Here is a 16,738-nt window from a genome sequence, read left to right on the forward strand (position 1 = left end):
AGTGAAAATAACTTCCTCTGCTCGGAAATGCAGCGAAAGTAAGTTGCATGCCTAACGAACACACGCGTCCTGGACAGATGCTTCACAATACAACATGAAATATTGCCGCAATGATGGTTGGCACAAGCGTACAATGGCAAAGGGCGTTAGGAAATGGCATTATCATAATGACTTCAAAGTTTAAAGCGAGTCACCCACTGCAAAAGGCACACACGCCACTGCACCATAAGGCCACATAGTGGGTGCATAGCAAGTTCAAAAAGATTGCATACACTGTATTTGAAGTACTCACTAAGCAGAGAATATCGCTATCGAGTTTAACTTTTAAAGATGAAACTTAGTGGTCCCCCAATTTTTATTTTCAGTTATAGTTTTGTCCCAGCTTTATACGTATGTTACATTGTATTTCTTCAACCTATTACTCCCTATGTATGTTTTTTTATTTTCCGTCATAAAACGTCAAATTTATCTACTGGCAATATAATAACCACCAGTTTAATGACCAATTTCCCATAGTGGGTACGAGCCTAAACATATAGACACAAGCAAGCAAGCAAGCAAGCAAGCAAGCAAGCAAGCAAGCAAGTAAGCAAGCATGGCGTGGCCACGGAGATACGCGACACAGCCATGGCATCCACACTATGTTTTCTATGCCACGCTTTTGTTCTTCGACAGCCAAGATGGTTGAACCAGGAAGCGGGCGGACTGCCACTAAAGAGGACGTGAGTCTGATACTCATTCTTTGTAGGAACAAGCTACTCTTTATAAATGCTGTAACCACGCCGAAATATTCTGGCTGCATATGTAGATGGCACTAGTGTGCAGTGGCGTAATTAAGTATGTTTTTTTTGCTTATGAGTGCTTTACCTTTAAAGGTGATTGAAGCTTTACGCATATAAAATTACGGGACTCAAAATCTCCGCCTTTAGGGGCCCCTGATAACAAGGCTCAAAATCTTACAGTTGCTTGATTGATACGTGGGATTTAACGTCCCAAACCACCATATGATTATGAGAGACGCCTTAGTGGAGGGCTCCGGAAATTTAGACCACCTGGGGTTCTTTAACGTGCACCCAAATCTGAGCACACGGGCCTACCGCATTTCCGCCTCCTTTGGAAATGCAGCCGCTGCAGCCGGGATTCGATCCCGCGACCTGCGGGTCAGTAGCCGAGTACCTGAGCCACTAGACCACCGCGGCGGGGCAAAATCTTACAGTGCCGAGGTAGACATTGTCAGCGTGTTCTTGATTGAAAACTCGATGGCCTCTTAAGACTTACAGACATGGTGGGAAGCATTGAGAAAGCAGTAAAATTCAATTCGGATGCGTACGATGAAATTCCCAACCACACCCGTCGCCAGGAAAAAAAATGGTGGATATAAAACCAGAGTGCAGAATATGGAGGTCCTGTGGTGAACTCTGAATCAAATTATACTAAACAGGGGATCAATGAACCTGAGCGGCACAGTAGAAAGCTAAATCTTGAATTCCATGGCATTCCCGTTTCAGTCAAAGGAAAAGTGAACAAAATATCTCGAAAATTGGATTTACTTGAACTCACGGAGAGCCACATCACGTCGATACACGGACTATAGCGCTGTGAATGACAAGGCACCCGAAATCATTGTTCACATCGCAAAGCAGTCAGTGAGGCACGAATTTCAAAGCAAGCGACATGTGCTCGGAGAATTAAAAGAACCATGCTGGATCTTTGAGAATCTTACAAAGGCTAACAAAATTTTACTGGGAGAGACAAAAGCTTGCGTTAAGAACCATGGCTATACGTGGTTGCGTGGCACGAAATTGGCATGGGGTCGTGACGTCGACGAAGGGAGCAGACAGAATGTTGAAGATTAAACTGTTTATTCAGCCGAGCTTGTGGCCACGTAAAAAAAAATTCAGAATACAGCAAGACACTAGCACTGATAGCGGCGAGCAGAGCATCGTCCGTCCACCCACCTGCCCACCCGCCCGCCCAGCCGTCCGTCCGTCCGACCGTCCATCCGTCTCTCAATCCATCCATCCATCCCTCAATCCATCCATCCATCCATCCATCCATCCATCCATCCATCCATCCATCCATCCATCCATCCATCTATCCGTCCATCCGTCCGTCCGTCCGTCCGTCCGTCCATCCGTCCGTCCATCCATCCATCCATCCATCCATCCATCCATCCATCCATCCATCCATCCATCCATCCATCCATCCATCCATCCATCCATCTATCCATCCATCCATCCATCCATCCATCCCCCCATCCATCCATCCATCCATCCATCCATCCATCCATCCATCCATCCATCCATCCATCCATCCATCCATCCGTCCATCCATTCGTCCGTCCGTCCGTCCGTCCGTCCATCCGTCCACGCGACGAGCTGTCCGTCTTCTCCAACAACAATAAAAGTTGATTTTTATACCACACACACTGTTTCTCACGTCTTTCGTTTGATGATTGACTAGGGCGATAAACTTCCCTGCGAAGAGCTTCGCCTCACTCGTCATCATTCACCTCGTGGGTATGCTGTGATTTTTCTTTATTTGTACAAGTACCTGCAGCGCCATGAATGCATTATTTCAGGGGTAATTCAGGAAAAAATAAATACAATATTGCCACGCGTATGCAATATGTAAATTCGCATACAGACAGTAAACTATGAGCTACTTAAAAAGTGGTAGTCATCGCGTAAAAATATGACAACCCATACGAACGAAGGAATCATTTTAAATGGTTGCAGAATTTATTTGTTTATTACCTACTGCGGACACAAAGTCCATGCAGGTTAGGCAAATCACAATAAAAATGTAAAACAATTTTGTCAGTAGAACTATACAGCGTTTAGCATACAACTGAAAAAAAGAAACGAAAGAAAAACATTTAAGCAACCAACCCTATACAATAAAAGTGTGCAAAATAAACGACACAGTGTGTTTGTTGTTCCGATCACGAAGTCTGAGCGAGGAAAAATAAAACAGTATTTGAATTGGTCATTTCGTGCAATACAGGGGTTAGAGCATTTGAGTGATGTTGACGAGTAGGCCTCGTCAATAGTGTACTAAAGTGTGCTGCCGAATCGAGTGCAGTTTTTTTCGACGCGATTCATGAGTGGAAATATCATTCGAGTGCATTAGTTCAGTTGGTGAATAAAAAGTAGAAAAGCTATTTTAAATAAGGTGGATAGCCTGTCATTAATTTTGTTCACATTTTTTTAAAGTTACACTGTGCGTAAGGGTCACATGCAAAACAGGCGTCCTCTAGGTTCGGCCGAATCAGGTAATGATATGCAAGAAGTTTAACAGAGACCGGAACATGTTTTAGTTTGTATTTAAGAAAGCACAGTTTTCGGAAAGCAGAGAAATACACGTTTTGCGCATGCAGGTCCCAGGAGACGATATTGCAAATTGTGACACGTATTTATAGTTAGTGGCTTCTTTAAGTATATAGATGAGGAACTCCGCATATAATTATGCTATAGCGATGTTTTCGTTTGAGAAATTGGTAAAAAAGACTTTTTTTCTACATTCAAGGTCCTTTCTCAAAGGGAGTACCATTGGAAAATACGACTGAGGCTTTCATTCAAGTCATCTTGGTTAGCACGGGTGACTTCTTTAAACAGCACGCAGTCATCGCCATACAGCCTTATTTGGACATTGGGTTTAACAGCATCCACAATGTGATTGACGTACATGAGGAACAACAAGGGACCCAATGCATTTCCCTATGGTACTCCTGATGTGACTGGCAGACAGGCTGAGTGGCTCCTACCTATATCCATGAGCCGCTCGAGATTTTGTATGGATTCAGCTATCCAATAAACAAGCATTTCAGGATTATTATATTTTATTAGCTTAAGTATTAGTTTGGACCTTATCAAAAGCTTTGCTGAAATACAAAAAAAATTATTTGACTGTTATTGTCAATAGAAGAAGCAAAAGGGTGACTATAAAATATCCTCTTGTGAAACCCTGTTGTGAGCTGGTGAGATTTTTTCGCCCACAAGAAACTCGTAGATGGTTGGTGCAGTAGCATGTTCAGTTAATTTACAGCAAGATGATGTTAGTGAAATGGGACTATAGTTATCTGAACAGAGACGATCACCTTTTTTTGAAAATTGGCACCACACGGGCTGACTACCAGCTTTTCTGCAAACTCGAACACGACAAGAAAGCATGAAATATATTGATGGGTACCTTGTAAGAAATTCTGCATATCGGCGAAGAAAAAACATTTAAGGTATAGTGGGGCCTGGGGCAAGTATTAGTTTTCAAGTTGAGTAGAACAGGAAGAACTCCGAGTAATTGATAAAACTTGAAGAACTTGTAACGGCCGTGCCGTCAGCAGTGGGAGTGCTATCACTTGCAACACAAAAAATGGAGTTGAGCAATGCCTCTTTGTTGATATATAATGACGGCATCAATATTAATCTCGGACACTGGTTTCTTTTTTTCATTTGAATAATTTCAAAACTTTTTGGATCGGTTTTAACAAAGTTAGGTAGCGTTGTACTAAAATACAGTTCCTTTGAATGATGCAATGCATTTTCAAGGCTTCTGTTAACTTCTGCTAAGACGTGAGGAGATCCACGATCATTTTTATTGCGATAGCAGTTACATGCTCGTGGCATGCTACTGAGCATCTTGGCCGCGAAATATAATTTGCTCTCCTAGATAAACCTTTTGCTACACTGGTGCCACCGTCGAGAAACCTCTTCCTCCTACGTACACTTCGCGGAGTACACTTATATATATATATATATATATATATATATATAGTGTGGGCCTTCTTCATGCGCTTCATTTCATTTATGCATTATCATAATCATCATCATCTATCTGGGTCCCTGTCTTCATCTTTACTGGGTGTCACCACAATCATCATCGGGTGTTTGGTGTGCGCGCTCTGTCTCAGACTGCACGCCCGCTGCTGAGCCCTTGGGCTGAATAAACGCTGTCTCAACCCAGATGTCATACGTGGTGGCGGTGGATTTTCAGTCCTCAGTCCTCTCCCACTTCGCTCGACTCCCTGGAGCTGCGTTGAGGACACTGATTGCCCCCCCTCTCTGGCAGCATGTCACATAACGAGTGCTGCCATCTCTCCCCCACCGTCTTCAGCCGCACCTCCTGTTTACGTCCACAGTCACCAGCATGATACCCCCTCTCTTCACCGGTCTTCGCGGAGAAGACGTGGAGGACTGGCTCGACGAGCACAGCCGCGTGAGTGTCTAATCACTGAGACGATAGCGCCAAGCTTCGTTACGTCTCTTTCTACTTGACCGGTGTGGCGAAGTCATGGTATTTCAACCACGTCATTGACTTACCCGACTGGGCGACCTTCCAGCACCAGCTGCGATATGTTTTCGGAACACCGGCCATTTGTTCCGCCGTCGCGAAGAGAACCCTCGATACTCGCCGACAACATCCTGACTAATCTTACACTTCTTAGATTGAGGATGTTCTTTTGCTGTGCCGGCGTGTCAATTCATATATGCTAGAATTGGACAAAGTATGTCACATCTTGAAACGCATTGGACCTGTTGCTTTTAATGCCCTCGCTGTGCAAAATCCAGCTACCATCACTGACGTCGTCGTGACATGCCAGTGGCTTGATTCGCTGGACTTCGTTCGTCTTCAACTGGACATTGGCGACCACCAGTCCACGTCCCATGGCCATCTGCGTGATATCGTCTGGGACATTATAAGGAAAGAATTGCGGTCTATGGGCTTCACACCTCCTTCACCGCGTTCAATACAGTCTTCGGGTGTTCCTTTGCGTGACGTCATTAGGAATGAGCTTACATCCCTCACCAGCCCTGATCTCGTACAACCACCTGTTTCTCGCCCCATATCAAGCTACGCTCAAGTCGCTGCCGTGCCTCCGAGCAACGTACACGTGGCATTGCCGCAACCATCCTACGCGTCGGTTGCTGCCGCTGCCCCGGTCAAATACTGTTCGATGCCCCTTGACCCTTTTTAGGCCCACCTGAGCGTGCTATCTCCAGGTGCCCCTAACGACTTCTACTCCCCACCCTGGCGCTCGTCCCGCCCTGTCTGCTAATACTGCGGCTATCGCGGCCACATATCTCGTTTCTGCCGAAAGCGCCAGCAAGATGAGCGTCGGGGTTATGACATGCGTGAACGAGATACTTCGTACTATCAAGGTCAACGCCATTCATCATCTCCACACCAGTCTCCCTCTCCGCCCGCGTCGAGTGCACCTCGGAACAGCCGGAACTCCAGACGCCGTTCACCTTCACCCTTTCGCCACTCCTCTTCCCCACTTCGGCGTGCCTCATTCGCCACTGCCAGTCATTCGGAAAACTAAGTGATGCAGTTTCTGGGGGAAAAACTTCATTCCAAATTAGGACTGATATTCCTCCACCAGGCCCGTGCAACATGATTTCGGTGGTAGCGGAAGGAGTGTACGTGGATGCTCTGATGCACACGGGTGCAGCATTTTCTGTTTTGCATGTTGATTTAGGCCAACGTCTGAAAAACGTGATTACCTCTTACGATGGATCCACGTTGGTTTCTGCCCAGGGGTATAGCATTCGTCTTTCCGCTTTCTGTACAGCCCTTGTTTTTATTGATGGTATCCGACACCACATTCAGTTCGTTGTCCTGACTGATTGCTCTCACCAATTAATTTTAGGGTGAGATTTTCTTTCTTCTGTTTTCACGGCTATTTGCTGTGGCCAACGCGTCGTCCACCTCACCGACACGGACTGCACGCTCAACGACGACCCCCAGAAGCCACTTCGTTTGACAGCTGTGGAAGATACCGAATTACCACCAGGTCAAGAGCGAATTCTAACTATTACCACCATGGTCGATGTCTTTACATCGACCATGGTGACGTCTTAGTATCACCATCCTTTAGTTGCGTCGGTAAAGGCATCATTCTCGCTTCCGGTGTAGTTAGTTTTTTTTCAATGGTTCCGCAGTTGTCACCGCCGTGAATACAACACCCGAAAAATTATATTTCCTCAGAACACCACGGTGGCCTGCGTGACGGACCCCGAGCATGCGTGCGTCGTGGCACTTCATGCTGCCTCCTCCAACGACAGCCCCAGTGGTGAGCCTGCTTCTTCCGCCTTTAGTGCAGCCATTAGCGACGACTCGACACCTTCACAGACGCAACAGCTACTTGCTTTGTTAACGAAACACGCGAGTTCCTTTGATGTTTACTCCTTGACGTTGGGCCGCACTACTAATGCAACGCATCGAATCCACACAGTCGGAACATCTGTTGTACGCCGCTGGCCCTACCGCGTGTCTCCTGCTGAGAGAAAAATTAACGAAAAAACGTAGCTGACATGCTCAAACGAGAGGTAATTCGCCCCTCAACTTTTATTGAAATAAAAAATAAACGAAGGAGTTTTTGTCAACGTTACTTGGCGACGGCTACCCCTTTCCACTTATTTGGTACAAATAAAATTATAAAAAAAATAATAGCTTATGTACATATATACAGTCCTACAGGGGTGAGAGCAAAAGTTCTATATGGGCAGAACAAACACGTAGATGACACGCTCACATTTAACTTTTGTCCGCTCAGTATTCGTCACAAATCTTCGTTTCTTCGAAGAACTGTTGCAGCACCTGCATTGCTTGGCCGTTTGGTTTGGATGGCCATGGACCTAGTATTTTATTCAACCCGAATGGGCGTTCAGGATCTAACCTATGCAGTTCTTGTTCTAGTCGCCTTCGATGTGTGTCGTGTTTTGTACAGTCGAGCAATAGGTGACAAATATCCTCGTAGTCGTGGCCGCATGAACATGCTGACGATGTTGCTCGATGAATACGAAGTAGGAAGTGCTTTGTGTAAGCAGTTCCGAGTGGTAGTTGATGAATGAGTGTGTCGATACGTCTTGGGAGGTCATGGTCTAATTGGTATTCAAGATTAGAATCAACAGATTATAGGATCGATTCCTTTGTTTTGCCTGTGAACCAGGTAGACAGGCATAATTCACGTTTTGTTGTTCTTAAAATTCTATTTACATCATATTAAGATACCGGAATGAGGCACGTTTGCGTAGAATTATGAGCGGTTTTCGCCAACTCATCCGCCATTTCATTTCCCTTAATTCCGCAGTGACTGGGAACCCACTGAAATGCCACTCGATGATTCGACTTCGTAGCTTCTGAGAGCTCTTTTAGTATAGCGTATACTATACACACATCAATGTGTCTTGAAGTTGCACTTTCCACACATGTCAGGGCTGCCAGAGAGTCTGCAATTACCACCCATTTTCTTGCTGTCGTTGACAGTTTAATAAAGCTTATGGCTAGCAAAATCGCTACGAGCTCCGACGTTGTTGAAGAAGAGAGGTGGCCTAACCGACATGCATATTCTTCGTGCAATTCCGGAATTATGAATGCTGATGTCGCTGTCTCTTTGGTGACGGAGCCGTCAGTGTACACGTGAGTGTATCCTTGGTACCTGTCAAACAGATGATGTGATGTCAACTGCTGAGCGGCCACTGTTGGCACTTCATGTTTGCTGCGAAGTCCTTCTATTGACGTTTCAATAGTTGGTAGCTCAAGCAGCCATGGAGGGTAGCTTTGGTCCAGTGGCCAATGTCTCGACACAGGAAGTCGGGAAATGTACTGTTGGTGCACATGGTGTATTTGCGCTCCAGCACGGTTCACGATGTTGGATATGAGCGGATGGGAAGGGTGTTGCGTGACTAGACGAAAGAGGTGCCGACATGTGTCCACATTTCTAATTACTATAAAGATGGGTTCTCTTGCCTCTGCCAGTGTCAAAGAACTTGATGTTGCCTGTGAACCCGCCCACCCCCCATATGCGTAAGCTTCGTGCTTGTAACAGCTGAAGTCGGTGTAGCGACGTCTGAGAGATGTTGTGGAGAACTGGCGCAGAGGAGGCAATTTTCTGTCAGATTAGTGCACAATGGACGTGGAGGAGAGACGCTGATGTACCGCCCTATTTTGTTCCCGCGATGCGACGTATAACATTTATGGTGCTGTTCACTTGATTTTCTAGATCAGCAATATGCTGACTCCATCTGAGTTGGCTATCTAAGGTAACGCCAAGGAAGCGATGCTTTCGTGTGATTTTGATTCTCTGGTCATCCACAAAAATCTTCTAGTTTTTCACTCTTTTTCTCGTGAATGGCAGAACTACAGATTTGGCGTGAGAAATCTGCATGCCTCGCTCTTTGAGGTAATCACTTATTGCATCTTGTCCTTGTTGAAGCCGATGTTCGATCACTTCCAGTGATTTGTGAGACGTCCATATGCATGTGTCGTCTGCATACATGGATATATTCAAGGCTTCAGGCAGTACTTCTGGAAGACCTGCCATTGCAGCATTGAAAAGAAGCGGACTTAAAATGCTTCCTTGGGGTACGCCTCTGCTCATGTTGAAGCGATTGCTGTCTCCGTTATTGGTTGAAATGTATATTTGTCTGTTACATAGGAAGTTGGCGATCCATTGAAGGATACGACCGTGAACCCCTAGTGAGGTAAGCCCATGCAGCACAGAAAGGTGGCTCACAGAGTCGAACGCCTTCTTAATATCTATGAACGCCGCAACAGCCATGTTTCCACAGCTCATCTCATGTTCTACAAATGTAACGAGGTCGAAGACGCAGTCCATGGTGCATCACCGTCGTCTGAAGCCAGCCATCTGTTCTGGAAAAGAGTTGTTAGCGTCAATTCACCACTGTTATCTTCTGTCAACCATTTTTTCCATTACTTTAGATACACAGCTAGTGAGGCTGACTGGTCGGAATGAGTATAGCGAAAGCGGTGATTTACCGGGCTTCAGTGGTGGGACGATTCTCGCGACCTTCCAACACATTGGAACGTACGCCTTCGTCCACATGTCGTTATATATCCGTAGAAAAACTGGCATGCCGTTGGGTCCTAGATTTTTCAGAACACTGTACAATACGTTGTTGGGACCAGTTGCCGTTCTTACGCGGGTTAGTGATAGAGAAGTACGCAACTCCAGTAGAGAAAACGTGTTATCCAGTTGAGCATGTGATAAAGTGTATGCATCTTGGATTTGCTGCTCTACAGAACTAGGCAGTGCAGTATAGTTGTGAACCGACTGTCCAGTTCCAGTCAGCATTGTGCGAAACTTATTAGAAACATCACGCTCGGATAATCCAAGAGATATGGCCAATGCTCTGAATGGGTTTCTCTGGGATACTGGATGACTAGAGCAGTGATTGTTTGCCAGATTTTCGGAAGTGCAGTAAATGGGGTGAATGAATTGCAGAAATCATGTCATTTTTTTCGACCTAACTTTTGCATGTGTCGGTTAGATTGGATGTGTGTGGCCTGACTCTTATAATCTTCAAGCCTCCCAGTGCGGCGATAGCGACGTTCTGCTCACCTTCTAATAGCTCGTAGGCGCTCTTAGTCTGCATCTACACTGGAGTGGCCTGCAGGGACAGCTCTAAACCTTGTCGCAAGGGAGTAACTGCTTTTAATGCAGGACATAAATGCATCCAATTCATTGACTCCCATTAAGTCACGTCCAGTATGTTCACGAAATAGTTTCCAGTAGGTTAGCTTCGAAATCATAGTGGTCGTTTGCACTTGCATTCTTGGGTGTTGCATAAGAACTGGGTAATGATCACTCCCCTGTGTTTCGAGGTCTGTACATCAGTTCATATCTCGTGCAATGTCAGGAGAGGCTACAGCCAAACCTAGACGGCTGGCATAATTATTACCTATTAAAAACGTTACTGATCCTTCATTCAGTACAAGAAGACCACATCGAACAATTGCTTTTTTGAGTGTACTCCCACGTGAATCGGTATGAGTACTGCCCCACGTGGTATTGTGCGCATTGAAATCTCCACAGATGAGGGCAGGTCCCTGGGCTTTACCCAATAAATGAACCAGAGATGATTCAGAGATGCGTGTCGATGGTTGCAAATAAACACAAATTATGGTGATGGTAAGTTTCTGGAATTGAATTTTGCACCCTACAAATTCTGGCTGTCACAGAACCAGCGCTCAAAAAAGGGCGCGCCGCCAAATTCTCGCGACGAAACGCTGGAGGTCAACGATAAAAGAAAAAGAAAAAAGAACACAAGCTCCCCGGGCACGCTTCCTCTCTCCTCGGAAGTGTAGGTTCGCCGACGAACTTCCTCACCCCACATCGGCGGCCGAGCAAGCACTCGAAATTTCTTGATGGAAAGGGGCGTGGAGATGCCGGGTTGAGTCATCCGTCGGGGACGGCTCTCGTATCGTCTCGACTTTTCCCCCAGCCTTCGCTGCGCATCGCGCCCACGAAATGATGAGAACTTTCTGGAATCTCGCGCGGAAGGTATTTAATTGAGCAGCCGAGACGAGAGATCAGGAGAAGACGGAAGTTAGCGCCAGAGCGCGTAGGGTATTCCGCCGTGTAGTCGGCGAAGGTTTTGTCCGTAGAGACAAAGCGGGAGAAGAAGATGATTTCCACCTGAGGGGTGATGACTCGAGCTACAGGCAAGAGTGTGTGTTTACCGCTATCGAGCGAAGACGCGTGGCAACAGCTGCGTGTGTGAAGCCGAAGTGTTTCCGGCGAAGAAGTTTGAAGCTTGGAGAGTGGCCAATTGAAGACGCGAGGTTTCCTGGAAGAGAAACTTCGGCGAGGTTTCCTGGAAGGGAAACTTCGGGGGCAGCGGAACGACAACTACGCTGGACTTTGAGTGAGTGATTCTCAGAAGAGTATCATCCAGACTTTTGTTCCAAGAACTTTGGACTGAATAAGTTTTCTAACTCTTTAGTCTTTAGTGTCTTGGTTGTTCAATGCATGCGACTGCATTGTAGAGCGTATTTTTGTCTGTGTTCGTTGTTTCGAGTGAGGCTGATTGTACTGTGTAGTACATTGTTTGGTGGGTGACATATTGTATTCAACTATTGTGGAGTATGCATACTTGTGTATTGTTTTTGATCTGCCATTATTGAGAATATAATTCTCTTTTGTTTGTCAACTCTCGGCTCTGACTTGTTCTTTGGGCCAGAGCCGGCGTCCGCTGGTGCGCCAAAAAGGACCACTTCTAAATTGTCCACGCTTTCGTGGTGCGCTTCAGTGGGCCGGTACTTCGGCCCTTGGAATTAGCCTGGCGATCGCCTCCCTAATTAACGGGACCTGTGACAATTAATCTAGCGTCCGCGACGAGGACCTTTTGATGCACAGTGTGCCCAAAGTAGTGAGAAAGAGCCTCGAGTTGTTGATAGTACAACTTTGTGTGTTGCTCAGTGTTCTCGTTAACGAGTGCAGGAGAGCGTTCCGATATACTGATTTAGGCAGATATTTTTTTGCACGCGGCAAGGTCTTATTTGCGAGATACAATGGATCTCGAAAAGTTTGTCGCTGTTGGTGAGAAGATGGGTCTTTCTGGCGTCGAACTACGGAAGTGGGTCACCCAGAAGGAAAAAGAAGAAAAAGAGAGGGTCAAAGAAGAAAAGGCGGCTGAGCTGGAAAAAGAAAGGTTGGCGGTCGAAAGAGCGAAAGCGGAAAAAGAAGCTGAGTTGGAGAGAGAGAGGTTGGCAGCTGAGAAGGCCAAGGAAGAAAAAGCAGCTGAGTTGGAGAGAGAAAAGTTGGCAGCTGAAAGGGCGAGAGAAGAGAGAGAAGCGGAGATGGCTGAAAGGGAACGGCAGCGGCAGCACGAGATGGAACTCGAGCGGCTCCGTTTGCAACAGCGAAGTGAAATTCCGGTCCAAGCTAGAGTTGAAAGCAGCGAACGGGAGGACCACGGTTTCCGCTTGAACCCAAGCAAGCTTCTGCTCGTAGAGTTTGATGAAAGGAACGACGACCTTGACGCGTACCTTCACCGATTTGAGACAATTGCGAGAAGCTAGAATTGGCCGGAACATCAATGGGCAACTGCTTTGAGTACTTGCTTGAGTGGTGAAGCGCTCAGTGTGTACGGTAGGCTGACGCCGACCGATGCAGCCAACTATGCAAAGGTGAAAGCTGCTCTGCTGTAGCGATTTAGATTTACTGTGGAAGGATTCCGGGACAGATTTCGGACAGGAAAGCCAGCTGATGGTGAGACGGCTACGCAGTATGCCGCCGACTTAGCCATTATTTCGACAGATGGATTGAACTTTCCGGGACTGCGCAGGAGTACGATGAGCTTAGAGAGCTCCTAATTAGAGAACAATTTCTTACTAGTTGCCACCCAAGCCTGTCACTGTACTTGAAAGAGAGGAAGGCTGAGTCATTTGAAGGAGTGCTTGAATCGCTGATCAATTCTTGGAAGCGCAAGGTGGCCCAAACTTAGCCAGAGTCAAGAAGGAGTGTCCCGAAGATTCGAAGAAATCGGCACCCGAACAAAAGAAGCGTGCACCGGAGAGTGTTCCGCGATATTTTCTGTGTAACCGAGTGGGTCATAGCGCGAGCAACTGTCGTACTAACTTTACGAGCCCTACGGTAGTAAAATGTTTCAAGTGTGGTCAGACTGGGCACAAAGCAGACGCATGCCGTAACGGAGCGAGTCAAACTCACCAGGTATCCTGTGTGCTAGCAGCACCGAAATCCGATGGTGAAGCCGTCACCAACGGATTTGTAGAGTTGAAAAATAGGGAGAAAATTCCTATTGTGGGTGCTGTAATGAGAAAAGAGCCAACCGGTGTTACGAAGGGAATGCAAACGCTGCCTGGAAAAGTTGCGGGCAAGAAGGTTACGGTGTTAAGAGATACCGGTAGCTGCACGGTTATCGTGCGGAGAAATTTGGTACGGGAAAGTGAGTTAACAGGCAAAACGAAACCAGTTTGCCTAATTGACCGTACGGTTCGGATGCTTTCCGAAGCAGAGATTGAGGTGGAAACCCCGTACTTCAGCGGGAAGGTCACCGCTCTATGTATGACGACCCCCCTTTTCGGCCTTGTCATCGGAAACATCGACGGGGCGCGAGGACCGAATGATCCAGAATGTTTGGGAGAAGATCCTAAGATAGAGCCCTCGCCAACTCAGTGACCGCGAGATACAGTGGAGGAGCATCCCGTGACGGATCTCACTAGAGCCCAAGGTGAAGCCGCGGCGCAAGAGACAGCGAATGAGAAGATGGTCGTGTTGAATGAGTTCACGTGCTGGGCAGCTGGACGTACGTCGGCACGACCCCAACCGACCGACAGTGTAAAGGTGACGGAGTCAGCCAGCCAGGCCCAATGCCGTGACATGAACAAGCTGGTAAATAAACAGACAGGACCCGTTCAACGTTATGTCCCGTTAACGGTGTCGGAAGTGACAACGATGGCTGAGACGCCGCCTCAGATACCGTCGTTGAAAAGGGCTCACCGAAAAAGAACATGGAAACACAAGAAGAGATCAAGCGAGCACCGCAAGAAAGGGCGCAAGCGCCGCTCAAAGTACACAGGATAAGTGCTGAGGTCGAATCAGAATGTGTTTGGCAGTGCTGAGTGCCATATGTTGTGTTAATGTTCTTGTTATCCTGTGTCACAACTGTATGTCGAGCGAATCGAAATGTTTGTTGCGGTGATGAGATGTATAGTATTGTACAATTGTGGTAATGAGAGAACTTTGCATATTTGCATTGTTGGGAATATGTGGTGGAGTGTTGTACTCATGTGCCTGTGGTTATATTTCATGTGTTGTGTAAGTGAATTACAATGTACAATTGTATTGAGTGATCTTTTGTGAATGTGAAGTGTCTTGAGCGATGGTCTATGTTACAGTCTCTGAGAGTGTGGGGACTGTTCGCGCTCGTTTGTGTGGTTTTGAATATTATGAGATAATATTCTTAAAGTGGGGGGCAGTGTCACAGAACGAGCGCTGAAAAAAGGGCGCGCCGCCAAATTCTCGCAACGAAACGCCGGAGTGACGCCGCGAGGTCAACGATAAAAGAAAAAGAAAAAAGAAAACAAGCTCCCCGGGCACGCTCCCTCTCTCCTCGGAAGTGTAGGTTCGCCGACGAACTTCCTTACCCCACATCGGCGGCCGAGCAAGCACTCGAAATTTCTTGATGGAAAGGGGCGTGGAGATGCCGGGTTGAGTCATCCGTCGGGGACGGCTCTCGTATCGTCTCGACCTTTCCCCCAGCCTTCGCTGCGCATCGCGCCCACGAAATGATGAGAACTTTCTGGAATCTCGCGCGGAAGGTATTTAATCGAGCAGCCGAGACGAGAGATCAGGAGAAGACGGAAGTTAGCGCCAGAGCGCGTAGGGTATTCCGCCGTGTAGTCGGCGAAGGTTTTGTCCGTAGAGACAAAGTGGGAGAAGAAGATGATTTCCACCTGAGGGGTGATGACTCGAGCTACAGGCAAGAGTGTGTGTTTACCGCTATCGAGCGAAGATGCGTGGCAACAGCTGCGTGTGTGAAGCCGACGTGTTTCCGGCGAAGGAGTTTGAAGCTTGGAGAGTGACCAATTGAAGACGCGAGTTTTCCTGGAAGAGAAACTTCGGCGAGGTTTCCTGGAAGACAAACTTCGGGGGCAGCGGAACGACAACAACGCTGGACTTTGAGTGAGTGATTCTCAGAAGAGTATCATCCAGACTTTTGTTCCAAGAACTTTGGACTGAATAAGTTTTCTAACTCTTTAGTCTTTAGTGTCTTGGTTGTTCAATGCATGCGACTGCATTGTAGAGTGTATTGTTGTCTGTGTCCGTTGTTTAGAGTGTGGCTGATTGTACTGTGTAGTACGTTGTTTGGTGGGTGACATATTGTATTCAACTATTGTGGAGTGTGCATACTTGTGTATTGTTTTTGATCTGCCATTATTGAGAATATAATTGTGTTTTGTTTGTCAACTCTCGGCTCTGACTTGTTCTTTGGGCCACAGCCGGCGTCCGCTGGCGCGCCAAAAAGGACCACTTGTAAATTGTCCACGCTTTCGTGGTGCGGTTCGGGGGGCCGGTACTTCGGCCCTTGTAATTAGCCCGGCGATCGCCTCCCTAATTAACGGGACCTGTGACACTGGCACGTCCGAGTCCGACGAGTATAAAACAAAAGAGGGTATGTCGCGCCGTACGCATAACAGTGCCCTGCTCAAGCCTGGATTTCTTCTTGATGCACATGTGACATAGTTAGAAATCCGAAAGTCTGGGCCAACGTTGGTTTCATTTAGACACAGAACGGGGAAGCTATATTGAGCAACCAGCTTCCTAAAGTCTGCGCTTTTGGACCTAAGGCTATTGGCATTCCACTGAAACACAACTGTGCTGCGGAAACAGTTGTTCATTTGTAGAGCCACTTTGCTATACAACAATTTTTTGTTGTACTGCTAGAGGCTCTAATGAAAGGACTGCGCTCACCTCTGGTAGGTCATTGGCCTGTGGAAATACACGCAGGATTGCCTTCAAAGCAACGAAGAGCATCGACATAACCATATCCACATCACTTGTTTTCGGCGCACGTTGCTGTTGTGCCTTTGGCTTTGGTGAGGTGAAAGGTGTAGACGCTTGGTTATCCTGAGTTGCTGATGGTTTCGGTGTCCTGCTGTCGCTTGTTTGCCTTTGAACGCTTGGTGATCGTCCTCTACGGTCCGTTTTGGCTGTACTTTTGTTTTTCTGAGCTGAAGCACGCTTGGCTACCGTCGCATACGACAGTGGTGATGTACACTTTTGTGACTTTGAAGTCACAGCGAGTGGATGCACAGTTTCAGGATTCGGACAAGGCGATTCCTTTTTTGGACTTCTTCCAAGCAAAATGTCTTGTTGCTTTAGTCGAGTAGCTGCCTGGTGTTTCGGACAACCAGCATATGACGCTACGTGGTCTCCATTGCCATTGGCACATTTGGGATGATTTCTCGA

The 16,738-nt window shown here is 47.0% G+C and overlaps 1 protein-coding gene across 1 annotated transcript in view; it reads left to right on the plus strand.

The window, feature by feature from the left end:
* Nucleotides 1-560: 560 nt before the first annotated feature.
* The window catches only part of LOC142814094 (uncharacterized), a 150,331-nt gene continuing 134,153 nt past the window's right edge, over nucleotides 561-16,738 (plus strand). The window contains exon 1 of the mRNA XM_075892035.1: nucleotides 561-722. Coding sequence (XP_075748150.1) covers nucleotides 642-722 — 81 coding nt within the window. The 5' untranslated portion in view covers nucleotides 561-641. The remainder of the gene's footprint in view (nucleotides 723-16,738) is intronic.

Source organism: Rhipicephalus microplus, chromosome 4, assembly GCF_043290135.1.
Source record: "Rhipicephalus microplus isolate Deutch F79 chromosome 4, USDA_Rmic, whole genome shotgun sequence".
NCBI lineage: Eukaryota > Metazoa > Arthropoda > Arachnida > Ixodida > Ixodidae > Rhipicephalus > Rhipicephalus microplus.